Source organism: Geotrypetes seraphini, chromosome 1 (assembly GCF_902459505.1).
Source record: "Geotrypetes seraphini chromosome 1, aGeoSer1.1, whole genome shotgun sequence".
NCBI lineage: Eukaryota > Metazoa > Chordata > Amphibia > Gymnophiona > Dermophiidae > Geotrypetes > Geotrypetes seraphini.
In genome coordinates this window covers 237,784,865-237,810,657 of record NC_047084.1, presented here as the reverse complement: position 1 = coordinate 237,810,657, position 25,793 = coordinate 237,784,865, and the positions used below count along the sequence as shown (strand labels likewise).

General features: G+C 41.8%; 2 protein-coding genes across 7 annotated transcripts in view; one reads left to right on the top strand and one right to left on the bottom strand.

Moving 5' to 3' along the window:
• Window positions 1-14,508, top strand: part of ZCCHC4 (zinc finger CCHC-type containing 4) — a 52,710-nt gene extending 38,202 nt beyond the window's left edge. Inside the window, exons 8-13 of the mRNA XM_033948233.1 lie at window positions 284-381; window positions 3,662-3,783; window positions 5,494-5,569; window positions 8,062-8,113; window positions 11,209-11,353; window positions 14,227-14,508. Coding sequence (XP_033804124.1) covers window positions 284-381; window positions 3,662-3,783; window positions 5,494-5,569; window positions 8,062-8,113; window positions 11,209-11,353; window positions 14,227-14,359 — 626 coding nt within the window. The 3' untranslated portion in view covers window positions 14,360-14,508. The remainder of the gene's footprint in view (window positions 1-283; window positions 382-3,661; window positions 3,784-5,493; window positions 5,570-8,061; window positions 8,114-11,208; window positions 11,354-14,226) is intronic.
• A 9,202-nt stretch (window positions 14,509-23,710) lies between these two features.
• The window catches only part of ANAPC4 (anaphase promoting complex subunit 4), a 98,476-nt gene continuing 96,393 nt past the window's right edge, over window positions 23,711-25,793 (bottom strand). For 3 of the 6 annotated variants that reach the window (XM_033948199.1, XM_033948208.1, XM_033948218.1), the window contains exon 29: window positions 23,716-24,882. In XM_033948199.1, the coding sequence (XP_033804090.1) occupies window positions 24,679-24,882 (204 nt within the window). In that variant the 3' untranslated portion in view covers window positions 23,716-24,678. Of the gene's footprint in view, window positions 24,883-25,793 lie in introns of all 6 variants that reach the window. The other 3 variants (XM_033948182.1, XM_033948173.1, XM_033948191.1) reach the window with 3 other exon arrangements.

Sequence of the window (25,793 nt, the reverse complement as noted above, 5' to 3'; positions counted from 1 at the left end):
ACCCTGTTGCACCAAGGGGCTTGTAATTCTGATTTCTCCATTGCATTTCCTAAGAAAAGCAAGACTGTAAGGTTGAAGAAGTCCTCTGTCTTGAAAATCTGGATTCAGTTGCCAGCCTTTATGCATAGCTTTGAGGGAACCTTGCCCCAGAATTGCATGGATGTCCAAGGTCACCATTAATTATTGAAATGCTTTACTTTGTTGACTTTTAAATTGCTTTTGTTTAATCTGTTTTCTTCTTCTTTAAAGTTGTTAATGGACTTACAGTTCATTTTTTTTATAGGTAATGACAAGGAGTTGCCCATTTTTTGGATTTTTCCATACTTTTTTGAGTCTCGAATATTGCACTTCTTTCCTAGCTTCTGCATGCTAGATTACCAGGTAGGAGAACTATTTTAAATGCTCTTCCTACTCCCTTAAAAGGAATCTGATATCTTAAAGTGTTTCGCTAATCAATCAACTTCTGGATGAGTTGGCCAACAACTTTGTAACTACACTGAAAGTTAATGGCTAGATGCCCCCGTTTTGTTTCTTTTCAAGTTGCTGCACACAAGATAAGACAGAAGACACATATACATGTAGGTTTGAGGTTGGGAATGACAAAATTAAAGCTGAGGAGGGTTGCTGGAATTAGGCAGTTAGGTGGAGATTAAAGCTAACAAACCTGACTTGATGAAGGGAGCACAGCTCTTGAAAGTTGGTCATAAGTGTATTAAATTTCTGGAATAGTGTGTACTTTTAGATGGATTAAGGAGTTTGTAAACTCTGCTTTCTTGCTGAAGCCCTCTCACACAGAGAATTTCTATGTCCATAAGAATATAAGGTCATAGCTCAATTGCTGGATGGGGAGAACAGCTTCATCTCTGGGTGTAGAGTGCTGGGACAAATCCAAAGGTCCATCAAGACCATTATCCTGTTTCCAACAGTGGCCAACCCAGATCATAAGTACCTGGCAAGACCCCAAAGAGTAAAACAGATTTTTTGTTGATTATCCTAGAAATAAAAAGTGGATTTTCCCAAATCCATCTTAATAATGGCTTATGGACTTTTCTTTAGGAAATTATCCAAACTTTATAAAAACCCTGCTAAGCTTATTGCTTTCACCACATTCTCTGTCAACGAATTTGAGTTTAATTCCACTTTGTGTGAAGAAATATTTTCTCTGGTTTGTTTAAAATCTACTACTTAGTAGCTTCATTGCATACCCTCTAGTCCTAGTATTTTTAGAAAGAGTAAATGAATGATTCATATCTACCTGTTCTACTCCACTCAGTATTTTATAGACTCCTGCTATATCCTCCCTGAGCAGTCGTCTCCAGGCTGAAGAGCCCTAGCCACATTAGCTTTTCATCACAGGGAATGTTGTCCCAGCCTCTTTATGATTTCCGTCGCACTTCTCTGAGATGTGACGACCAGAGCTACACATAGTATTTGAGATGCAGCCACACCGTGGAGCGATACAAAAGCATTCTAACATTCTCACCTTTATTTTCTATTCCTTTTCTGATAATTCCTAGCATTCTATTTGCTTTCTTAGCTGCAGCTGTACCCTGATCAGAATCAATGTATCATCCACAATGACATCCAGATCCTTTTCCTTGGTGTTGATTCCTAATGTGGAACCTTGCATCCCGTAGCTATAGTTCGGGTTCCTTTTTCCCATATGCATCACTTTGCACTTGCTTCCATTAAATGTCATCTGCCATTTTGATATCCACTCTCCCAGTCTCACAAGGCCCAATAAGGTTCCACTTGCTCCTTGGTGTATCATAAATGGAAAGCCTTCCAGGTTGTTGCATAAGCCACAAATGCTGCATGCTTCTTCGCTCTCAGAAGGGTCGTAATGACTACCTCTGAGTAATCCCTATGAGTTAGGGCTGTGCACTCAAGAGCCATGCCGTAAACCAAAGCACTCTGGATTCTCCTTGGGAACTGGACCCTGGCTGAGGAGCCCCAAATAAACTGGCAGCTTGAGACACCTGCCTCTTTGTAGTCGCAGCTGATCTGCATACCAAGGCCAACGAAGCCAGTCTGGGGTTACCAGTATCACCAGACCCTAGTGGCTTGTGACTCTGCAGATGATCCAGCCTCCCATGGCCCACAGTGGGAACACAGAGAAGACTTTCTGTGGGCCAGGGTGGAACCGCACTCTGTGCTTCCCGGTTTGGCTCTTTGACTGTAGAAGCAATCTGCCTTTGCATTCTTGGCTGAGGCTATATGATCCAGTTCTGGTCTTCCCCAGCACTACACAATGAGGTTGAATGCTCTCTGGGACAAAGACCATTCCCCTGGATCCAGAATCTCCCTGCTGAGAAAGTCTGCCTGGACATTCTCTACTCCTGCCATTTGGACAGCTGAGAGAACCTGTAAGGAAACTTCTGCCCACTTGAACAAACATTGCACTTCTAGGCATTGAGGAGCACTTTTGGTGCCTCCCTATCTGTTCATATAAGCTACTGCGGTGGCATTGTCTGAGAACACTCTGACTGCTTTTCCCATTAGTGAAATCTGTAAATTTTTCAGCACCAAACAAATGGCCCTCAGTTCCAGATGATTCATGGACCACTTGCTTTCCGATGGGATCCATGTCCCCTGGAGAGGGTGACCACAGCAGTGGGCCCCCCAGCCACTCAGGCTAGCATTAGTCATGAGAGCCACCCATGAGCTGATCTTCCATTCTACCTGTGTCTAGAGCAGACATGGGCAGCTCCGGTCCTCGAGGGCCGGAATCCAATGAATATGCATGAGATCTATTTGCATGCACTGCTTTCAATGCATTTTCATTGGGGAAATCCTGAAAACCCGATGGATTCCGGCCCTCGAGGACTGGAGTTGCCCATGTCTGGTCTAGAGGCATAGTTTACTACTACTACTACTTTAGATTCTTTAGCTTGTGTAGGCTTGTTTCATGTTAAGTTTTCTATGCTTAATAATTTTTTAGGGGTGTGAGAAAATCTCAGTATAAGTATAGTAAAACATTCAAGCATGAGGATATACTACACTGAGAATAAACTTGATCTTACCTTATTGTATCCCAAACAATATTAAATATGTACTTGTACATAAGAACATAAGAAGTTGCCTCCACTGGGTCAGACCAGAGGTCCATCCCGCCCAGCGGTCCGCTCCCGCGGCGGCCCATCAGGTCCATGACCTGTGAAGTGGTTCCTGACCATTCTTATAACCTACCTCTGCTTCTATCTGTACCCCTCAATCCCTTTATCCTTTAGGAACCTATCCAAACCTTCCTTGAACCCCTGTACTGTGCTCTGGCCTATCACAACCTGTATTTGTAAATGAAGTCCGGTGTTTATACTTTTTAGCTGGATTTACTTTTAGTTTAAGAAGAGTGTTGATGTGTTTTATAAGATAATAACACTTATCAAATTTCAGCTGATGGATTTCTGGTTTGAGCAAAGCAGAGCGCTTATCACATTTTGCTTGTTTCTTGACCTTGTGTTGACACTGTGTTTAGGTAAGAAACATGAATATACAGCAGCAATGTTGGCTGGAGTGATCAAAATATCAACTTGCCCTTTTTATGCTTCTGCATCTCTATCCTTTTTCAATGTTCTTTTCAAATACTACCTCTGTTTTGGCTATATTGTGGTAAAACTAGAAGTCATGTGAATTCATGTACATTATATCTCCTTTTTTCTAGGTTGACTATGATAATCATACACTCTATAAGCATGGCAAGACAGGTCGGAAGCAGTCGCCAGTTCGTATTTTTACTAACATTCCTCCCAAGAATATTATCCTTCCAGCTGAAGAGGGCTACAGGTAGTGTGCTGAACAGCAGCAGCCATTGGTCTGCTGTGGTTGAGTCAGATAACTTTTAAAAATAATGTTGCCAAAAAGGCTGCTATAAATATTTGGTTCCCCCTCCCCCTCTACCGCTGCCCCTTGTGACCCTGGGCAAGTCACTTAATCCTCCACTGCTCCAGGTAAGTTAGGTAGATTGTGAGCCTGCTGGGATAGATGGGGAAAAATGCTTGAGCACCTAAATGTAATAACCGTTTAGACAACCTCCATTGATAGGCAGTATATAATTAACTAATTAAACTTGGAAACTTGGTAATATACTTAATAGTTCATCTTTATTTGATATACCACCTATAGAATTGGTTTATCTAGGCAGTATCTAAAACAGGGGTAGGGAACTCTGGTCCTTGAGAGCCATATTCCAGTCGGGTTTTCAGGATTTCCCCAATGAATATGCATTGAAAGCAGTGCATGCAAATAGATCTCATGCATATTCATTGGGGAAATCCTGAAAACCCGACTGGAATACGGCTCTCGAGGACCGGAGTTCCCTACCCCTGATCTAAAAAAAGAAAGACACAGGAGCACTACATAAGGAGGCCTAGGTTGCAAAGTTAATCAGTAAAGTATAAGAACTTAACTATTCTTAAGACAAAGAGGTGGAAATGGGAACCCACAAACACAAGACATGCCAGCGTTTACAGTGAAAGAAGCAAGCAAAAGCAGAGTTAAGCAAATTAGAGAGACATGGTATAGTAATATATATTCTATGGGGCTAATCATCAAAACTTTAAACGTCCAAAAACCAGCATAAGTCAGCACTTGGACGTCCTAATAGCAGGGATGTTCAAGTGCTGATAATCAAAACCAACTATCTGGATGTCCAGAGATCAAAGGGACGTGTTAGGAGATGTGTTATGGGTGGGAATCGGGTGGGCTACAACCTGGACATACTGCAGCCCTAATCAAACTTTCCTAGAGGGAGCTTATACACAAGCAGTTAGACCTACATGAGTTGCGTCTAAGTTCCACAAAAGTGCCCAAATTTTCTCGTGTGCATTTTTCGCGTGGATGTTTTTATTTTTGAAAATGGGCAAAAAAGGTAAATGTCCTAAGGACCAAAACTTATACCTAGCTCATTTTCAAAAATAAAAGATAGACGTTTGACAGCTTTGAAAATGGACAGTTTTCCTACTTGATTTGTGGACATCTTGCACAAAACGTTCAACCTCAGATTTAAGCATACTATCGATTATGCCCCTCTATGTCACCATTTGCTGGGGAAGGGGAGAGATGGATGGGTGATCACAGGGTGACAAAGAAGTATAATTCGCAGCATCCACTATCTCCTCCTCTCTAAGAGATCCCATGTGCCTGTCCCATGCTTTCTTGAACTCAAACAGTCTTTATCTCCATCACCTCAGACTATTTCATGCATCTACCACCCTTTCTCTAAAAAAAAAAGTATTTCCTTAGATTACTCCTGAGCCTCTCACCTCTTAACTTCATTCTATGCCCTTTCACTCTGGAGTTTCCTTTCAATTGAGACTCGCCTTATTTAGGGGGCCGCATGGTCTATATTTATGATCCTGTTGTATTTGTCTTTTCTTCAAGAATTTGATAGTTGAAAGCAAGTCATTCACAATGGTATCAGTATTTTTGGCTATAGACTTTGCAAGCAAAAAAAAAAAAATGCCAAATTTACAAATCTGTACTGTGTTCTTTCAGGTTTTGTCCGATTTGTCAACGATATGTTTCTTCAGAGAATAGACACTGTGAGATCTGCAATTCCTGCACATCTAAAGTAAGGGTTTGATATATTTATCCTATTTTGTACAACTAATTTTAGCTAGAACCCTAGGAAGTCTTTTTTAATTATTTATATCAGTTTGTCTGTTTTTGTAGTTTATTATGAAGGGCTAGATGGTCTCTAGATGCTTTCTAGAGAGTACCATTTCTTAGCACACTCTGGAACCCTATATCGCACTGTTTCTGGTGATCACATGTGCTTGTCTCCCCCCTCCCCCCACCAAATAATATTGTTTCCTGTGATGCATTTGGCAATGGGTCACTGTATTATACATTCCCCCAGGTACAAATCTTACATTGTGAACCCAGTAAGGACAAAGTATTTGTACACTTCCCCCTCCCCATTCGCGGTTCCTGCACTTGCGGTTTCATATAATCGCGATTTTTTTCTGGGGAGGGGAAAAAAAAAAAAAAAAAACCATTCTTTTTTCCTCCCTGCCGCCTTCCCGGCCTTACCTGGTGGTCTAGAGGGTTTTCGGGGCAGGAGCGATCTTCCTACGCTCCTGCCCCGTGCAGATCGCCATCAGGAAATGGATGCTGGGAGTTCCCGTAGTCTCTCGAGACTACGTCGGGAACTCCCTATCCCCGTATCCCCCGCGAATGACAAGGGAGAAGTGTATATAATATGTAAACCACTTTGGTTGTACCACAGAAAGGCTGTATATCAAGTGTACAACCTTACCTTAGTCTGGTGTTGGAGGGAACTTTAGAAGATATAGGAGAGCTCAGAAAAAATTAACTAGGAATGCTGGGTGTTTTCCCAAATTCTGTATGAGGCGCGTTAAGTTGTGCTTGCAAATCGGTGCGTACAGCCAATTTGCATGCACAACTTGGTTAATTGGCCTAATCAGTACTGATAATTGCAATTAACACCTTGTGATTTATGCTAATTGGCACTAATTAAAAGTTGCATGCACGATTCTTTAAAAAGTATTTAGCAGTCTCCTGGTGAAGGGTATAAAACCAAATTGTTTGCAGAGAGGCAGAAGAGCCTAAACCATAGAAGAGGCAGAGCTGCAAAACCACAGGACAGTTTCAGGAGGCAGAAGCACAGAAGTTGAAAATGTTAGCTTAGTTGCCAGACCCTGAAATCAGCTAGAAATTTGAATGCTGTTACAGGGAATAAAAGGGGCTTTTAGGATTTTGGTCCAGGATTACCTAACCTAGCGTTTAGAAACAACACTGGATGCAGTTGTATTATCCAGTTAGAGTTCTTTTGGTGACTGAAATCCAGTCTGTTCAAGTGACAGGAAATAAATAATTGAGCTGATTTACAGTACTGCTTAGTTCTATTCAAAATTAATCTAGAATATTTTTTGCAGTCTAGCATGTGGAATGCCTGCACAGCTTCATGAGCATATGATTTTGAAAAAAACAGTAGAAAGCACAGTTGGTGATTTATGTGCAATAAAATTACTACATTTACGTGGAAACTTTGAATAAGTTCTTAACCTAGATCTATCGTGGAAGAATTCAGTGTATAGTGCATGGAGTGCTAGTGCTTGCATTTCCCTTATCCTGATGCCACAGCAATTAGGGAGAGCCCTTCCAAAGACAGGTCTTTTTGAAGATGCAATTTTAGAGATTCAAAGGAGCATTTTTAGCTGTGTGAGAGCTACACTTGCATCCCAGGGAAGGATTCTATAATGAATGCATACATGTATATCATACATACACAAAAAGTGGGTTTATAAAGAAATTCCATGTACATGCTTTCCCCACCAACCCTTCTACCTAGACATTCAGATGTGTATCTTATTTTCTGTGTTGTAAATTTTACTCTAAAACCTAATGACTGTACTGTATACCTTGCTTAATGCTTGCTATATATGGCTACTGGTTATTTTGTATAATGCATGCTAGTGGCAGAGGAAAAAGAACAATGGCACCCTGTGGTTAAACTGTAAAATCTAGCTTTTGCAATCTATTGACTAATATCTAATGGAATGATACATTATCATACTTAATTTTATTTTATTCACCAGAATATTTGGGAATAGCTGCATTCAAACTACCCCACCTTTTTCTCCATCACACATACAGGTGTTGCAAAGAAGTCATATTTCATCTCTAAATTGTCAAAATACAATCTAAGCAGTTTACATTTAAAAAATTAGGGGAATTATAGGAAATCACCTAAACAAGGACAAATACATGAGTAGGTGGGGGTGGAAAAAGTGCATCTTATGGAGCGAAAAATACGATAGCTGCCAGGTCATCCTAAATATGATTCTGTTCTATTTTATCAAGTAAAATTGAAAACAGGTACTTTATTCTTATTATGGTAGTGCCAGAAATAAAGAAATTAACCTAAATTGAACTTGTGGATTTTTTGACTTTAAAACTATTGCCCTGCAAATTTTACCAGCTTTTGCCCTTAAGTATGAGACTGCCTCCACAGATACCAGAATACTTAATTTGTGTTCTAATTATTGCATTATAATAGAAACATTTTGAAATGTGTGTTTTGAAATATTTTGTCTAAAGGATGGCAGGCGGTGGAATCATTGTTTCCTGTGCAAAAAGTGTGTGAAGCCATGTAAGTACAGGGAATGAAACTTCTACAGAATAAACAGAAAAACGTATTTTAAAATGGATGGACTACATTATTCTGTTAGTAAATCATTGGAGACTGGATATAGTTCAGTGCTAGACATATTAATAAAATCTTTTTGTACTCTTCTCTGCTAAATCTTCTCAAATGTTAAAGAAAATTACAGCAAACTTCAAAAAAAGGTGTCTTGTTATAGATAAGTTTTAGTACCACACCAGTCTGTTACTGGGTTGTGATGGGTTATTATTGTATCAAAGGAAAAAAGAAAAACTAGGCCCAGGTAGTCATTAACTTCTAGTAATTTGGAAAAAGTGCTGGAAGAAAATGCCTGAACCAGTAACAAGAGTACTCCCTTTTTAAAATATTTTTGAATTAGTTAGTTGACTCGGAGATATATGATCAATCCTGTGGAAGATCAAGGGTTTAGATTTCTGGCCCAAGTTTTTACTTCCTGGGCTGCCTTGGCTTGGGGATGCTAAGGCAGTAGTGTTTACAGCCTCTAGAAGAGAGGGAAAGAGCCCCAGCAATTGTTTGTGGTGACACCTACTGGCTTCATCTGAGGAAAATATACCAGGTTCCAGAGAGTAATTTAATGTGTAACATGTAGTCAAAGACCATAACTGTAGTGGACTGGGCTAAGGAAAGTTAAAAGAATATGAGAAAAAAACCTTAGTACTGTGTTTCCCCTGAAAATAAGACAGGGTCTTGTGTTAATTTGTGCTTCAAAAAACGCACTAGGGCTTATTTTCAGAGAATGTCATATTTTCGGGGAAACATGGTTTCTACCTTTGACATGTTATACGTATCCCTCCCTCCCATCCCTTGTGCACCGGAACCCCACCGAACCTCCCACCATGTTATACCTATCCCTCCCTCCCATCCCTTTGAACACTGGAACACCACTAACCGCCTTACATACTTCTGAAGCCTCAAAATTGGTGGCAGCGCTCTACATGGGCTGCTTCGCGGCCTTCCCCGCCGGGGTCTTCCCTCTGCCCTGTCACTAATGATGTTAATAGGAGTAGAGTGAAGAAAAGCTACTGAAGCTGCCATAGCTCAAACTTTATGGGCTGTGACCCTACTCTCCAATTGCAGCCCAGCCTGAGCATAACAGAACAAGATGCAAGCAGCCAATCAATTGGAAATTGTTCTCTTGGAGACAGGATGCCCCAACTTGTTAGAATCAAAAGAGATAAAAAGCTTGGGAGATGATCTATGTGATTTAGTCTTTTGCAAATAGTAGGCCAATGCTCGTTTGCAGTCTAGAGTATGAAGAGCTGTTTCCCCATGATGAGAATGAGGCTTGGGAATACTGGAAAAACAATGGATTGATTGAAATGAAACTCAGTGACAACCTTTGGTAAGAACTTCAGATGAGTGCAAAGCACCACCTTGTCATGGTAGAACACTGTAAATGGTGGATCCGCCACTAAAGCTTGAAGTTCATTCACTCTGCGAGCAGACATTAGAGAAATGAGGAAAACCACTTTCCAAGTAAGATATTTGAGATGAGCCGAAGACATTGGTTTGAATGGAGGCTTCATCAATCTAGCAAGTGCCTGTGACCCTTCAAATGTGCGCTGACAATTGTGCCCTGACAGCGCGCAAAAAAATGCGCGCACTAAATGGGGGGTGACACAACCTGACAATTTTGTATTTTTGATGGTTACAAAGTAACTTTCTTTTTGGAGTGGGGAATCCCCCCCACTACACTTAAAACATTCACTTGCTATCTAGTGTTAGGGTAAGGTTTACATGATGATTATGGGAAGCTGTGGGCTTCCCATAAGCATCAGATAAACCTTACCCTAACACTAGATAGAAAGTGAATGTTTTAACACGCCACAATTGTTATGCGCGCACTTGTCGGGGCGCAATTGTTGGTGTGTGATTGCCCTGCACGCAATTGTCGGTCTACCACACGAACCACATTAAGATCCCAAACTACTGGAGGTGGTTTGACATCGAAAAGTCCTTTCATGAATCTGGAAGCAGCAAGAGGTTTTCCATCCACTGGTTGATGAAAAGCAGTGATTGCACTGAGATGGAAGTGGACTTGAGGCCAGAGTGAGACAAATGCAAGAGGTAATCCAAAACTCAAGAAACTGAGGTGGATTTTGGATTCTGGTGGTGAAGTATGAACCAGGCAGAAAAACGGGTCCATTTCTGAGTATAACACTGTCGTATGGCAGGTTTTCTGGCAGCATCCAAGATGTCTCTGACAGGCTGAGAAAGTTGAAGGTCAGGAGAAGTCAGCCCAAGAGATACCAAGCTGTTGGGTGCAAAGACTGCAGGTTGGAGTGTAGAAGAGAACTGCGACTATGCATAAGAAGAGATGGAAAAATTGGCAGAGGTATTGGCTTCTTGATACTGAGTTGAAATAGAAAGGAGAACCATGGTTGTCTGGGCCACCAAGGAGCTATCAGAATGTGAAAGATATATATATATATATATATATGGCAAGAAGTGAAGAGAGGAGGAAAGAAATATTGAGTTGAGAGGATGCCATGAAATAGAGTTCAGAGTTCAGATAGAGGAGGAGAACCAGAGACAGAGAACAACATAATTAGAAAAATAAAATCACTAGACAACAAAGGTAAGGAAAATGATTTTATTTTCAGTTTAGTAACTGAAATATGTGAGATTTGAGAATTTACATCTGCTGTCTATATTTTGCACTGTACAGGTGGAAATGGGAGGGGGATGAACACTTTATGTGATTAATCGTGTGATTTTATTTATTTATTTATAAATTTATATATCGCATAAAACTATGCGGTTAACATTTTGGTTACATACATAATATACTGATCGCCCTTTAGTGATTAAAAGTTTTCATAGATGTGCAGCCCTACTTTTTGCATTTATAAAGCAACATCACATTTAAAATCTTTGTAGATTTATAGCCATCTGAAAACTCTCACTCTTTGGAATGCCTCACTTGGCATCTCTGTAAAATAGTTTTATAAATAAATGGCAATGAGGTTATGTCTTTCTGAATTGTTATGGACTCTAATGTTTTACTAGAACTTTTAAGCCCTAACTTCTTCATGCCACTTACTATTAAATGTGCATTGCAGCTTGGATCCACTGCAGCTCATGTGACCGTTGTGCCCTAGACAATCACAGCTGTGGTAATAGAGAAGATGGCTGCTTTGTTTGTGGTAAGCTAGGCCACAAACACAGGAACTGCCCTAACCACTTTACAAACAGAGAAACTAGTCAGTAAGTTACTTTGGATATTTGATTATTAATTCACATTGGTTGCTGTAATTGTGTGTGCTGAAAAAAAGTTAAATTTGTGGTATGGCTAGGTGCAAGGTTGTTTTAAAGTTAGTCAGATTTATTTAGTACTTGATCCAACTGACTTAAAATTATTAAAATAATTGAATAAATAGATTATTAACCATTTTCCCACCGCCCATTAGAATACCCAAAGCAATATACATGACCAATTCAGCAGCATTTTAAAAACCATTGCAAAAAATCTTAAAACAATTAAACACCAACCATCCCAATGACTACCAACCACTTTCCCCATTAGCAGTTCAGACTAAAGTACAGTCAATTTATTTAACCAACTGCTCTTTCCTTTCCATCCTATCCAATTCTATTGCCTGATTATGATTATACAGTACTACCCCGAAATTCAGAGGGATTCCATTTTAGGAACCCCTGTGAATTTTGAAAAACCATGAATCCAGTTTTTCACCTGTCAAAAGGCAGGGGAGGCAGGAGAGTGCAGCTGGAGTGCCGGTGCTTTGACATGCAGCTCCTGATTGGTGTAGCCCGACTTTACTACAGGAAAAGGCGGTTGAAGCAGACTGGGAATGTTCGAGTCCGTGATTCGCAAACTCGTGGAGGAACACTATTGTAAAAGGTGGTATTTAAAGAGCAATAAACTATATTAACACCCTTGTCAGCCTCAAAATCTCTGCTTCCCTCAGTTAAGCAGAGACCAAGTCAGTGGGATAGTCCTACCTTTTACCCAATTCAAACTGTCCTGATCCATTTACCCAACAGCTGCACCAGAAACTAAGCTATCCTACTAGCTTGGTCTCTGGTTATATTAGGGAAGCAGGGGTATTAGTGTATAGCAGACATGTCAAACTCTGGCCCATGGGCCAAATCGGGCCCGCGGTGTGTTAAAAATTGGCCCACCAGACATTTTAAATTTTATAGTAAATTTGGTCTACTGGCACGAACCGCTGCTGCTCTTCACTCGCGTCTGCCTTCACCTGGTCGCCTCTTCAAAGCAGCCTGCTGAGGATCGCCGGCCAGCTGTAGCGAACCTCGCAGGCCGCTGTCCACCTAGGTAGCATGTTCCCTCTGAAGCGACCCCGTACATCAGAGGAGGGGCGGGATTGCGTCAGAGGGAACGTGCTACCGAGGTGGACAGCGGCCTGCGAGGTTTGCTACAGCCGTCTGGTGATCTTCAGCAGGCTGCTTTGAAGAGGAGGCCAGGTGAAGGCAGATGCGAGTGAAGAGCAGCAGCGGTTCATGCCGGTAGGCCAGAGGAGACCAGGAAGCTGGGATGGAGGGTGGAAAACATACAGGCCTTTGGGACAGGGGCGGGCTCTGGTGTAGAAGTAACTGGCGGGAGAGAAGAAGGGATCCAGATGTGCATATGCCGGACTGAGTGGAGGGTAGGGTGGGGTGGGGAAGAAATAAAACAGAGGAGAGGGAGAGAGAGAAGTTGGACACAAGGGATGTGTGGAGGGGGATAGAGATACTGGATAGGAGGGTGGTTGGGAAGAGAAAGGGAGAGATGGTGGACCCTGGGGTGGTGGGGAAGGAGGGAGAGATGCTGGATGAAAGGGTAGTTGAGAAAAGGACAGATGGTGGATCTGGGGATAGTGGGGTCTATTGCTGTGGATGTGGACACGAAAAAAAGGAAAGATGCCAGACATCTGGGGGGAGGAAAGGGAAATGGAAGGGAAGGACAGAGATGGAAGATGGATAGTTAGAACGGAGAAAGAAGAAAACGACAAATGGGCAGGAGACCCTAGCAAGCGAGTTATCAGAAGACAACCAGAGCCTGGGACCAACAAAAGGTAGAAAAAATAATTTTATTTTCTGTTTTGTGATTACAATATTTATTTTGTTTACACCACAGAGCTGGTGTGGGGTTGGAGATGTAACCCTATACTTCTACTAAGACTAAGCCTTAGTCACTTAGGGGTTCTTTTATTAAGGTGTGCATTTAGTGCGCGCTAAATCGGTTAGCGTACCTTAAAGGACCCCTAATTATCTTAATTAAAAAATTGGCCTGCGGCCTAGCCTTTTTTTCAGATTTCGGCCCCTTATGTGATTGAGTTTGACACCCCCTGGTGTATAGAGTGGGAGGGAAAGAGCAGTTAAGTAAATAAATTAGATGTACTTTATTCTGATGTGCAAGCAGTTGGTGGTCATTGAACTGGATTGGTTTTTAACTGTTTTGTAATGTTATGGGTTTTTTGTGATGCTGCTGGCTTGGCTATGTATATTGCTTTGGGTACAACAATTTAGACTGACTAATACTCTTGTCAATCCACAGAACCAGATAGTGCTTCCAATATATTTATTGGTAATAACTTTTTTTTAAATACTAGTTCACCTGTCCTGTACTCTCCTATGCTAAGATGGAGAAAAGACTCAGATCTGGAGCATATACACCATCCGGTGTTGGTATCCAACTCTGCTTAAGCTTCTGATTTTAATCATTGGCAAAAACCACCATCCTACCTATTTTCTATTTTACTTTTATTCTTTTTTAACTAATTGTCACTATAATAATTTATCTATGCACTATGTTCATTTATGTTTGTATGAGGGGAGATGGAGGCATAAAATGAATAGATAAATCATAAGATGGTGTGCTATTAGGGACATCATGTAGAACAATGATGAGCATCAAACCAGATCAGACAGCAATTGCTTTAAGATTTTTACTGAATTCTTTGTAGACTTCAATACTTTTGGGGGGATATAAGTCAAGTCCCTTCATCTCCATCCCTGTGTCTTTGGCTAGCTAACTCATTAGTCAACTAGAGCCTTCTGAAAATTTGTCTCTAAGCTTTTAAATAGAGACCAAATATAAATGTACCTTGTTTTTGTAGGGTTAAAAAGAAGCTGCCCAAGAAGAACAGCAACAAGATTATGAGAAAGACCTTTAACAGAAAATCAAAAAAATCTAAATCTACTATAGCTGCAAGCAAAAAAGTACAGAAAAACAAAAGAAGAAAAAAGTAATGCTATGTTCTTCTTTAGTACCTGAACAAGCAGCATCACATGTTTAATAAGCAACAGATTTTTAAATTAACTTTTAGATACAAAGACTACAGTCAAGCTATATCCAGTAATGTTTCAATCAAATCAAATACTTTAATAAATGCATTATTTAAAAATACCTAGTCTATATTTCATTACTGAACATAGAGCATTATGTTTTCCATATGCTGTAGAATTAATCAGACACATGACTGAGGTTCTTTCATAATATATCACTGGAGGGCGGCAGACTGCAGAGCCTGGTGGCGATAGCCTGCAATAATTTTGGAAGGGGGGTAGAGGTTGTGACCCAAATATAAACCGGGACCCCCATTTTTGGGCCAATTTTTTTGGCCCCAAAATCCCGGTTTATATTTGAGTATATACGGTATTAATTAGTTCCATCACTCAAGAATTAATGCAAATCTTGGGAGGTAGGAAAGATTACATTTCATCAGTCCTACAGAAAATATGTTACAGGTGAGCAACATTGCATTTTCATTGACAAGCAGAACTGAGTCAGGCATACATGTGTAAAACTCAAGTGCTTAGAGTTGCCAACTGTTTATATATTGTCCATTTTTTAGGGGCAGTCTTACAAGGTGTGATAACTGCAAGCTCACATATGCCGATTGGCTAGCAAAGATTGATCAAATATACTGTCTCTTATTGTTGATTGGTCCAGTCATTAGTGTGAGGTATAAGTATAAAGAAGGACCAGGTCACTGCTTCATAAATAGGATCCAGTGAAACAGGTGAGATTTTGGGTAATTATAAACTCTGACTGCAATATTCAGATGGTTGTGCTCATTGATTATATGGCCTTTGCTTGAGACATGCTCTTGACCGACCAATCTCCCAAATAGGGAAATTCTTACAGCCCTACTTTGTATAGGTTCACTGCCACTGTAGCTAGGCTGAAGTATGGTACCAACATAGGTGATGTTTCCCTGTTACAAATCTGAGATACCTTCTGTGGTCTAGATCAGTGTCTTGCAAACATTTTTCACTGTAACACACTAAGTTCAGGGCTGCATCTAGAGCAGGGGTCTCAAAGTCCCTCCTTGAGGGCCACAATCAGTTGGGTTTTCAGGATTTCCCCAATGAATATGCATGAGATCTATGTGCATGCACTGCTTTTAATGCATATTCATTGGGGAAATCCTGAAAACCCGACTGGATTGCGGCCCTCAAGGAGGGACTTTGAGATCTCTGGTCTAGAGGAACTCTTAGCATACGCAGACATCGGCTAATGATGTCACACGCATGTGCATGATGTCATTACGTTGATGTCCATGCATACTCAGATGTGGCCCTGAGGAGAGGTGCCGGTGCTGGCAATGACAGGCTCATATCTTGCTATGGCACACAGTTTACGATTCACTGGTTTAGATGTATCTTTACGTGGGTGTAAATATTCTTCAGATCCAGGAAACACAGACACTATTTTTGCAGGTAAGGGATTAAGGTGTCCACAGAAACCATCTTGAACTTCTCTTTTGTGGGGAATTAGCTCAAGTTCTTAGTAGAGGTCTGCACGGGAATGGAGATCAAGGGATTCCGCAGGGATGCCCCCCTGGCCCACGGGACTCCCATGGGGATGGAAACAGGATTCGATTTACTGAGGCCTACCTAAATTCCGGCGATGCAGCTGAGAGACAAGTCCAGCACTGTGGCGGAAACAGCTATGCTGAGCAGTGAGCTCAGCACGTACACAGCTGAAAGCCTTGCTTGCTGATTGGTCTGGCAGCACAGTGGGGCGGGATCAGCAAGCAAGGCTCTCAGCAATGTACATGCTGCCTGTTTGCTCTATGGCTGCAGGTATCCTCGCCCTCATGCACAGGCAAAAGCACTCCAGGACATGGTTTTCTTACACCAAACCTCTCACACAAAGGCCAGGAATGCAGAGTTGGTTCTGTTCTCAGTAGGGGATGCCTCGGTAGGCCGGACTGCATCACGGCACTGGCTCAGCCACTGGGAACCCAGATTCGGTCCTGTTCTAGGTGGAGGACACTTGGGGGAGGTGGGGAGGGCTGGATTGTGCCATCGTGCTGGCTCACCATTCTGCCAGCTTCTAGAAGGCACAATGGACTGGGAGGGGGGGGGGTCCAGCCACGTGTAGACTTGCACGGCCATTCTGATGCTGACCTGAGGTCCCTTTCTCTCTAGCATCTTCCCTCTCCTCCATTTCATCCAGCATCTGTCCTCTTTCTCTCTCTCTTTCTCCTTTCCATCCAGCATCTGCCCCGCCCCCTTTTCTTTGCGCATCAGCCCCTCCTGCTTCTGCCCAACATCTGATCTGTCTCCTGTCACCCCATCCATCATCTATCCTCTCCCCCTTCCATCCAGCATCTGCTCCATTTCTCTTTCCTCCCTTCCATCTGCATCCTCCCCCTCTCCTCCCATTCAATGGCTTCCTCCCCTTTCCTTTTTTTACATCCATCATCTGCCTTTTTCTCTCTCCCCAGGCATTCCAGTTTGTCTGTTATCTTTCCCCTTTCATCCAGTGTGATCCCTCCCCCTTTCTATCTACAGTCTCTCCTCTCACCTTCTACATCTAGTATCTACCTCCTCCCATCTGACACCTCAGACGCCGCAAGACTGACGCGAAGCCTTCCCTCTGACGTCAGCTCTGACTTCAGGGGAAGCCTTCTGGGTCGGCAACATATGGCATGCTGCAGGCTGCCTCCAACCCCTTATCTGGACTCGAATGAAGGGGTGGGAGGGAGTTCATTTTTGGACACAGAAGGCATGAACTTGGAAGAGAGGATGGAAGAAGGGAGGGAAAGAGATGCTGAAGTGGGGGAGGGAATGCATTTTTGGACACAGAAGGCATGAACTGGGGAGAGAGGAAGGGAGGGAAAGAGATGCTGAGGTGGGGGAGGGAATAGAAAAGGAGAATTGGGTGTGGGTGTGTCAGTGAGCGGGAAAAAGAGATGATTGTATACACACGGGGAATGGAAGAAAGGAGCATTTTTGGTCATAGGGAGGGAGGGAGGTACAGATGATAGGGAAGAGAAAGATGAGAGTGAGAAATGTGGAAAGGGAACATGGGACAGATTGAAAAGGATACAAGAGGGAGGAATGTTGGACATAGTGGTGAAGGAAATGGAGGGAGCGATGTGGCATGGTGCTGGAGAGGGGTGATAGAACAGAAGGAGAAATGTTGAGCATAGAGGTAGTGAGCAGGCACAAAAGATGAGAAAGGGATAAATGCTGGACCATGGTAGGAGAAACCAATGGACAGCAACAGAAGAATTTACAGAAGATGGGAAAGTGGAAAAAAGAAACTGGTACCAACTTGATGGAAAAATAAGTTTCTAGACAACAAAGGTAAAAAATGGAATTTATTGACTAAAATATGTTATCTTTGGGAAATGTATATAGATGTCTTTGTATTGTGTTTAAAAGAAAAGGAAATGCATTTCTGGTTTTATTTCTACAGTGTTGAAGTACTTGCTGACCCTTGCTGTGGCTGATGGGGATCCCCAAGCACCGCCAGCAGAGGACCTCCTCTAGAGAGGGCCAGAACTCCCCTCCACCAAGCGCAGCAGTCGTTGGCAGCATTCATGAGCCACTGAGGTGCCAGCATCTGTGACTCAGGGATGCTACTGCTGCTTGCCAAGCTTGGCAAAAGGGACCCCCAGCCAACTGCAGAGGAAGTCCTCAGCTGAAAGCTTGGAGGTCTTCTCATCAGCTTAGTATTTCTATTTTATATTTACATTAGAGGCTCTGGTGGAAACCCATTTATAAAGTATGTATTTTTCCCAATTAATATTTCCAAATTAATAAAGTGTCTTTGCTTATTTGTAAATGGGTCTCTACCAGAGCCTTTAACTAACTATTTCTGAAGTTTATGGGGACGGAGGGATTCCTCATGGGGACAGGTGGGATTTCTGTTCCCGCACAACTCTCTAGTTCATAGGTCTAGGATAGGAGGGAGTACCCCTGCTTTTTTTAAGCTCAGGAAATACTTGGAATAAAATCCTCTCTCTTTTGCTCTTGGAATAGATTTGCCTACATTGGTCTTTAAGAGGGGAAAAAAGTTCCTTTAAAGTGCTGATGCCGAGATGTCAACTACGATATTTCTAGGCCATTCTTCAAGCTTTGCTAAGTCTCTCCTCATGCTATCCATACCATCAAGAGTGTCTACTCTATTATAGAGTTTGGTATCATTTGCAAAGAAGCAAACCTTACCAGACAGTTCTTCCACAATATCAAAAACAAAGAGGAAGTGATGTCAGCAACATCAATGGCAGCCTCCAGAACATTGATCTGGGGCCAGCTGATTTGCTAAACTAACAGCCTCAGGGGAGAAAGCTGAATCCTCAAATCGACAACCTCTTCATGGAATAAATTGCTGAACAAACTAAAACTGGCAGCAAGAGCTACAGACAAGATGGTGAACTCCAAATCAGGAATGGAAAAGTAATTTAGGTATGAATTAGAGCATGGCGGCACTACACTTAAATGGAAGAGAGATCTGTAAGTGGATACATGAGTTAAACTAGTGAGACAAGATCTGAAAACCATTATGGAAGATATTAAGAGAGATGGCAAATCAGTGAGCACCAAGATGAACTGTGGGAGTTTGTGAGGACAGGTGGAGGGCTTCAACTCGCATTACAAATCACATGGCACAGACATATGGGTACTGGAATTGTGTGGAAGAACTTGAAAACAGGTCCCGCAGATATGAGAATTTGTGGCGTGCCTAAAGAGACGGCTTTTGCCAACTGCGTCACAACAGTACAAGAGATGGTGAGGTTTCTGCTCAAGGCCCCAGTACTGCAGAAGAAAACTCTTCAAACATCATGGTGGACAGGGCTCCTAGGACTCTAGGATCTAAACAGGCCAGTCATCCAAAAGAGATTGTTGCCTGTATTCAGGATTTTGGAATAAAAGAAACTGATGTCTGTTGCACAAAATCAGGGCACAATATAGTGGAAGGCACTGAAGATTCAGATCTTTCAAGACCTGTATGTGATCACACTACAATGCAGAATGAACTTTGTGGGCTTAACATTTCTAAGACCATCAGATACAAATGAACCTTTTTGGCCTGCTTTTCACAATTATTGGTGCTTCAAAGAACGTGCAGATGCCACTTAATACTTGGAGATTTCTTCAACAGTCCAATGTTAAACATATACCAGAAGAAACAAGAACTTGACTGATAAATGCTCTACTCAGCAACATAATTCAACTTGGCAAAAATACAACGCAGCAAAAGAGGCACGCAACACTTACATCTGGCTTAGGTTCAGTTAGTGACAAACTCTGTCTGTATCAATATAAGCTCTTTATATATAATCTATTATACTTTGAACTCTATTGATTGGTTGGAAGCCAATGCCAACTCCTTTTCATACCAATGGAAGCTCCTCAACTCCGAATGGTTGAAGAGCATGCAGTGCAGGGCCCTTTACTGTTATTGGGAATATGAACTTGCATCTAGTAGACTGTACCTCTCTTGATTTTTTTTTTATATTCATGGGATTTTTGGATACTGTGAATCTGAAGTTGGTGAATGAAGGCAGTTCTCAGGCAGAAGGACATGAAGGGGACCTGATCATGACTTCCGGGGAGTTATCATAAGAACTAGTGGCTAACATCCTCATTGCACCTATCTGATTGATGCCTACAGGCATTTACTATTAGATCTACGTTAGTGTGGAATATAGTTTAAGAGGACCAAAATCTTTATCAGCTCCTATCCTACCTCTTGATCAACTTTGGAGCACAGTTGCACAATAGCTGGAAGATATATGGAGTAAAAGGCTCACTTTTTTTTTAGATATTAGGGAGGTGTTTATTTATGCAAAATTGGTACACTACCATTCAGAAACACATTAGCAGTGAACAACAAAAACATCAACGGAACATTAGGATGTGACTAATAATCAAACTTGATCTGCTAGATCAGGGATTCCCAAAAGGTCGATCACAATCTGCCAGTAGATCGCTAAGGCAACGCGAGTCGATCGTGGAGCCCATCCCAGGCTCTGCAATAGACTCACGTTGCCTTGTTCTGTTTTCCCTGCTTTCTCGACTCCAGGCTAGGCGTGTGCAGTGATTGCACAAGCGCCGGGCCCACAAGCCTCACTTCCCACATTCCCATCGGCCCTGAACTGTGGGTCTTTCAAACATAGAGGTGGAGGAGAGACAGCAGGGGATCGACCCGGCCTGCGCTTGTTGACGAGAGCCTGGACGTCAGCTCGGAGCTCTTTGACCCCCTCCTGGCGCTTTACTCCTCCCGAATATGAGCGCTTCATGCAGTGCGAGGAGCTCCGGTCCCGCGCAAGCAGTGAGGCCCGCCGCCCCCGGACCCAGCCAGGATCGAGAAGCTGAAGCGGCTGGTGGTGCCCAGGGAAGGAGATGAAGAGGGGCCGGAAGAAGAGGAACCCCAAGATGCCTGGTGAGTGGCTGAAGTTCAGGTTCAAATCCCACCCCGGCCCCAATTCCATGACGCTGCATTGCCACCCTTTTTCTCCTGCCATAGCAGAAGTTGGTTATTTACATCCAGAGGAGCCAAAATTGAACCAGATCCTTGATTATGTCCCATGACAAGCCATTTACATTGGGTTTAGCACCCCACATAAGTTAGAAAAGTTGGCTCCTGAGTTTCCTTTCCACCTGAACTACTTCCTTGAAAAGTATATATCCCTTTCTCTGGATACAAGAAAAGAGCACCTTACTTAAGCGTGACATTTTAAGGCAGTGGGTCCTGAGAGGCTTTCATGTATCCCAGTCTCATGTAGGTGACATTGGGCCAACTTAATAGGTTTGTGACTAGCCTATGCCAGCTGGTTCCTCCCTTTTGTTAGGTAATACAGTACCCTTATTCCAATATGACCCAGAATCTGCCTGCTGGTTACTAAACCGCGATAGCGTTTTTTAGTGCAGGGAGCCTATGAGCGTCAGGAGCAGCGCAGGGCATTCAGCACAGCTCCCTGTGCTAAAAACCACTATCGCGGTTTAGTAAAAGGGGAGGGGGGTATATATGTCTATTTTGTATAGTTTCTTTCTCTCTCCCTGCTCCCCCCAGCAAAGTGACATTGCATATTTTAAAGTCATCTGCCTTTACATCTTTGAAAAAAAACCCTGAATATAAATGATAATTAACATTTTCTCTGTGTACAGTGTGCTTTGTGTTTTTTAAATTTTATTGTTGGTAGATCATTTTGACCAGGTCATTTTAAAAGTAGCTCACAAGCCAAAAAAAGTGTGGGCACCCCTGTGCTAGATAGTAAGGGCACAAGAGTATTTATCTGTAGTACAAATGGGCAGCAGGAAACAGGAAGACAAACAGGAAAATGGAAAAACCAAAAGGTCTATCAAGGTGCAAATTCAAGGAAGGCACGACATAACAGCCAGGTTTTATTAGTGCTTTAATGTGCTAAAGATAGTTCACAGCAGATGCCAACTGAAAGAAGGTGCCCAAGGGTAGGGGGCCACATAACAGAATGCAAAATTTCATGAAGAGAAAAAGACTAGCTTCCTGAATGAGGGAACAACTAACTGGTTGGTAAAGGAGGCATCAAAAAATTGCTGAGGTTGAACCGTGGAGAGACTCGGGTTTAAGGGAGTACCTGAGTAGAGGGCTTTATGTGCTAAAAAATAGGATTTTATAACAGATTCTAAACAGAATATGTAGCCAATGTTGCTCATATAGGTAGGATATCGCATGGTTTAATTTTTTGGCATTGTAAATTAGTTTCACAGCGGTATTTTGAATCATTTGAAGGTGTCTGACTAAATTGAATGAACATAAGAAGTTGCCTCCACTGGGTCAGACCAGAGGTCCATCACGCCCAGCGGTCCGCTCCTGTGGCGGCCCATGACCTGTGAAGTGGTCCCTGACTATTCCTATAACCTACCTCTACTTCTATCTGTACCCCTCAATCCCCTTATCCTTTAGGAACCTATCTAAACCTTCCTTGAATCCCTGTAGCGTGCTCTGGCCTATCATAACCTCCGGAAGCGCATTCCATGTGTCCACCACCCGCTGGGTAAAAAAGAACTTCCTAGCGTTTGTTCTAAACCTGTCCCCTTTCAATTTCTCCGAGTGCCCCCTTGTACTTGTGGTTCCCCACAGTCTGAAGAATCTGTCCCTGTCTACCTTCTCTATGCTCTTCAGGATTTTGAAGGTTTCTATCATGTCTCCTCTAAGTCTCTGCTTTTCCAGGGAGAATAGCTCCAGCATTTCCAACCTGTCAGCGTATGAAAAGTTTTCCATACCTTTTATCAGTTTAGTTGCTCTTCTCTGAACTCCCTCAAGTACTGCCATGTCCTTCTTGAGGTACGGCGACCAGTACTGGACACAGTACTCCAGATGTGGGCGCACCATTGCACGATACAGCGGCATGATGACTTCCTTCGTCCTGGTCGTGATACCCTTTTTAATGATACCCAAAATTCTGTTTGCTTTCTTTGAGGCTGTCGCACACTGTGCTGATGCTTTCAATGTTGTGTCCACCATCACCCCCAGGTCTCTTTCAAGGTTGCTTACCCCTAGCAATTATCCCCCCATTTTGTAGCTGAACATCTATAAACAAAGCATTACAGTAATTCAACTAGAATGAAGGCATGAATTAAAGTTTTCAGAGCATGAGGATCCAAAAAAGGTCTGACTGATCTGATTTTCCACAGGAAAACAAAGGATTTCTGTACCACTCAAGAAATGTGATGCCTAAATGATAAGATTGTCAATAAGGACCCCTAAAGATAGGAATCACTATCTGATTTAAGAGTACTTGCAGCTGAGCAGAGGGATGAGAAAACTAAAAGGTCCTTGGTCCTTTTTATATTAAGAGACAATTGATGATCAACAATTCAGAAACCAATCATAGAAAGTTTATGCTCTAGTAAGGAGAGAAAGGCACCATCCCACTTATCATTCACTGTCTGCATAAGATAAATGTAAAAGTCCAAAGACTGAATGAGAGCATGAGGGTGATGAAAAGTTAAACAGGATGGGGGAAAAAATAGAACCTTGAGGTTTGGAGTAATTTCTGTCTATAACCGTTACAAATAAATAGTTTCATTCTTGTTTCTTCATGAACTTAAGTGCCAACCCCCTTACACTAGATTCTCTCAAGCATCTAAACAGTAGCTCATGATTAACTGTCAAAAGCAGAACTGAAGTGAAGCTGGATCAAGGTACTTCCCAACCAGCATCAAAGAAACAAATACCATTGAGATAAGGACTGTTAGGTTTTATAGCACCCAATAGGTCTCATGGATTGTTGAGAGCTGGTAGTTAGAAAAAATAGGGAATGCAAGAAGTTGGACTGGTAGTGACAAAATACTGTGGATGACTGCAGGAGTATGAGGTGCCAGCAGACAATGCTATAAGGGGATGATTAAGCTATAAAATAAGTTGTATTACTTACAGGTGATTGTGGGATTTGATTTGCTAATTTTATATATCACTTACCGTAGCCAAGGTTTTATGGTAGTTTACAATAAAATTTTTTAAATAATAAAATGACATCTTGTAAATAACTTAAAACTAAAATATAACTACTAAATAGAGTAAATTTTACACCTTTCACTCAGCTCAGCTAGACCCACTATACTATTAAATAATGAAGTAGAGAATGATACATAGGAATTGCCATACTGGGACAGACCGAAGGTCCCTCAAGCTCAGTATCCTGTTTCCAATAGTGGCCAACCCAGGCCCCAAGTACCTAGCTACATCCCAAATAGTAAAACAGATTTTCTCAAAAAGCCAGTGTTGCAATTATGCTAGGGGATTGTTTCAGGTAGTAAAGTGTTTGTCCTTCAGAAAACCCAAGACGGCTTTCATTGAGAGATATTGCTCATTGAATCTCTGCCCTAGGTGTGAGTTTGAAGAATTAAAAATGTTTAACTGTATGTGTGTAGGATTCTATACTTGCTTGTATTAGATCTTAGATGCCAATTTTTGATCATTCCAAGCTGTTTTTGCTCATATCTGATTTTTTTAAATGCTGCACTCTGGAATGACCCCCCCTTCCCGATTGTATAATTTAAAACAATTCTTATCTACCTCGCTCACCCTGAAAAATTACTTATAAAAAATACCGAACAAAACAGGACCCACTGATGTTAGCCCTAACTATTGTTACGTTCATCTGTAACAAGATATCAAAAAAATTTTTTCCTTTATTTACAGTATGTTGAAACATGGAGGTAAGTACTTCACTGTTTACAACATTAATATAATGTTAAACTGGTTACAGTACAATGAAACAAAGATGGTGTGAAGCCATAGATAAGTTAATGTAGAAAAGAGGAATACATTATTGAACTGGTCAGGAATCCAAGCATGATTCATTTTCTTCACTGTCGTACACTATTTCATTTTGACCACTGCAAGTATTTTCTTGGTTATCTGAAGACTGATTCAGCTCCTCCTGATCTCCAGTCACATTATGGAAATCCTCCTCCTCTTCTTCCTCACCATCATCCTCCACGTCCATCTCAAACACGCGGATGTGACGCAGATTGGAACTGAGCTAAGGAGATAAATGCTCATGTTACTATGCAGTACTTAAGTATGGTAATGCCAGTTTGCAAAAATTGAATTGTTTGGGGGGAAAAAAGTCATCACTATAAAGTTTGTCATTTATGTTCAAAACAAACTCTAATGAAAAATAAAGTAGGCTTTATCTTTATCCAGATATTAACAATATTTAGGGAGCAATTCTATAACTAGGCACCCCCAGGATGAACAGTAAGACCCTATTCTATAATGGGTCCTGGGCAGCCTGGTGGTACGTTCAGAAGTAAATGTACATAAGTGCTAATATTTTAGCCATTTACTTGTAGAAAGAGCTTGGAATTGCCTTTCTTGTGTCTCAGGATCTATTTATAGCCCAAAGAACATTTGGTTGGGTTGTTTGATTTCTGCCTTGCCAATTTCCTCTTGTTACTTTTAGTTCCAACTCATTTGGAACCACAGCTGGGATTCTGGTATGAGGCTTCCTTTGCACCTACATGGGAACTTTTTCTCTACTACTATTAATTATTTCTATAGTGCTACCAGACGCACGAAGCACTGCACAGAGTCACAAAGAAGAAAAAAACAGTCCCTGCTCGAAAGAGCTTACAATCTAAACAGGCAAGACAGACAAACAACATCTACTCATTACACCTTAAATCCTTATCCAGGCTTCATCTGGAAACTTGCAATCATTGACAAATAGGTGTTATCCTTGACCAATGACTATGATTTTACCTCCCTAAGAGCCATGAACATTGCATGTACTATAGATTCATCCTTTTTTGTTCTGTTATCTGTCATAATTAGATTGTAAGCTGCATGCATCTGGTAACGCTATAGAAATGATAGGTAGTATTTATTTATTTGTTTTTATATCCCATCTGCCCAGGGGAGCTCAGAACTGGTCACAAGTTTACATACATA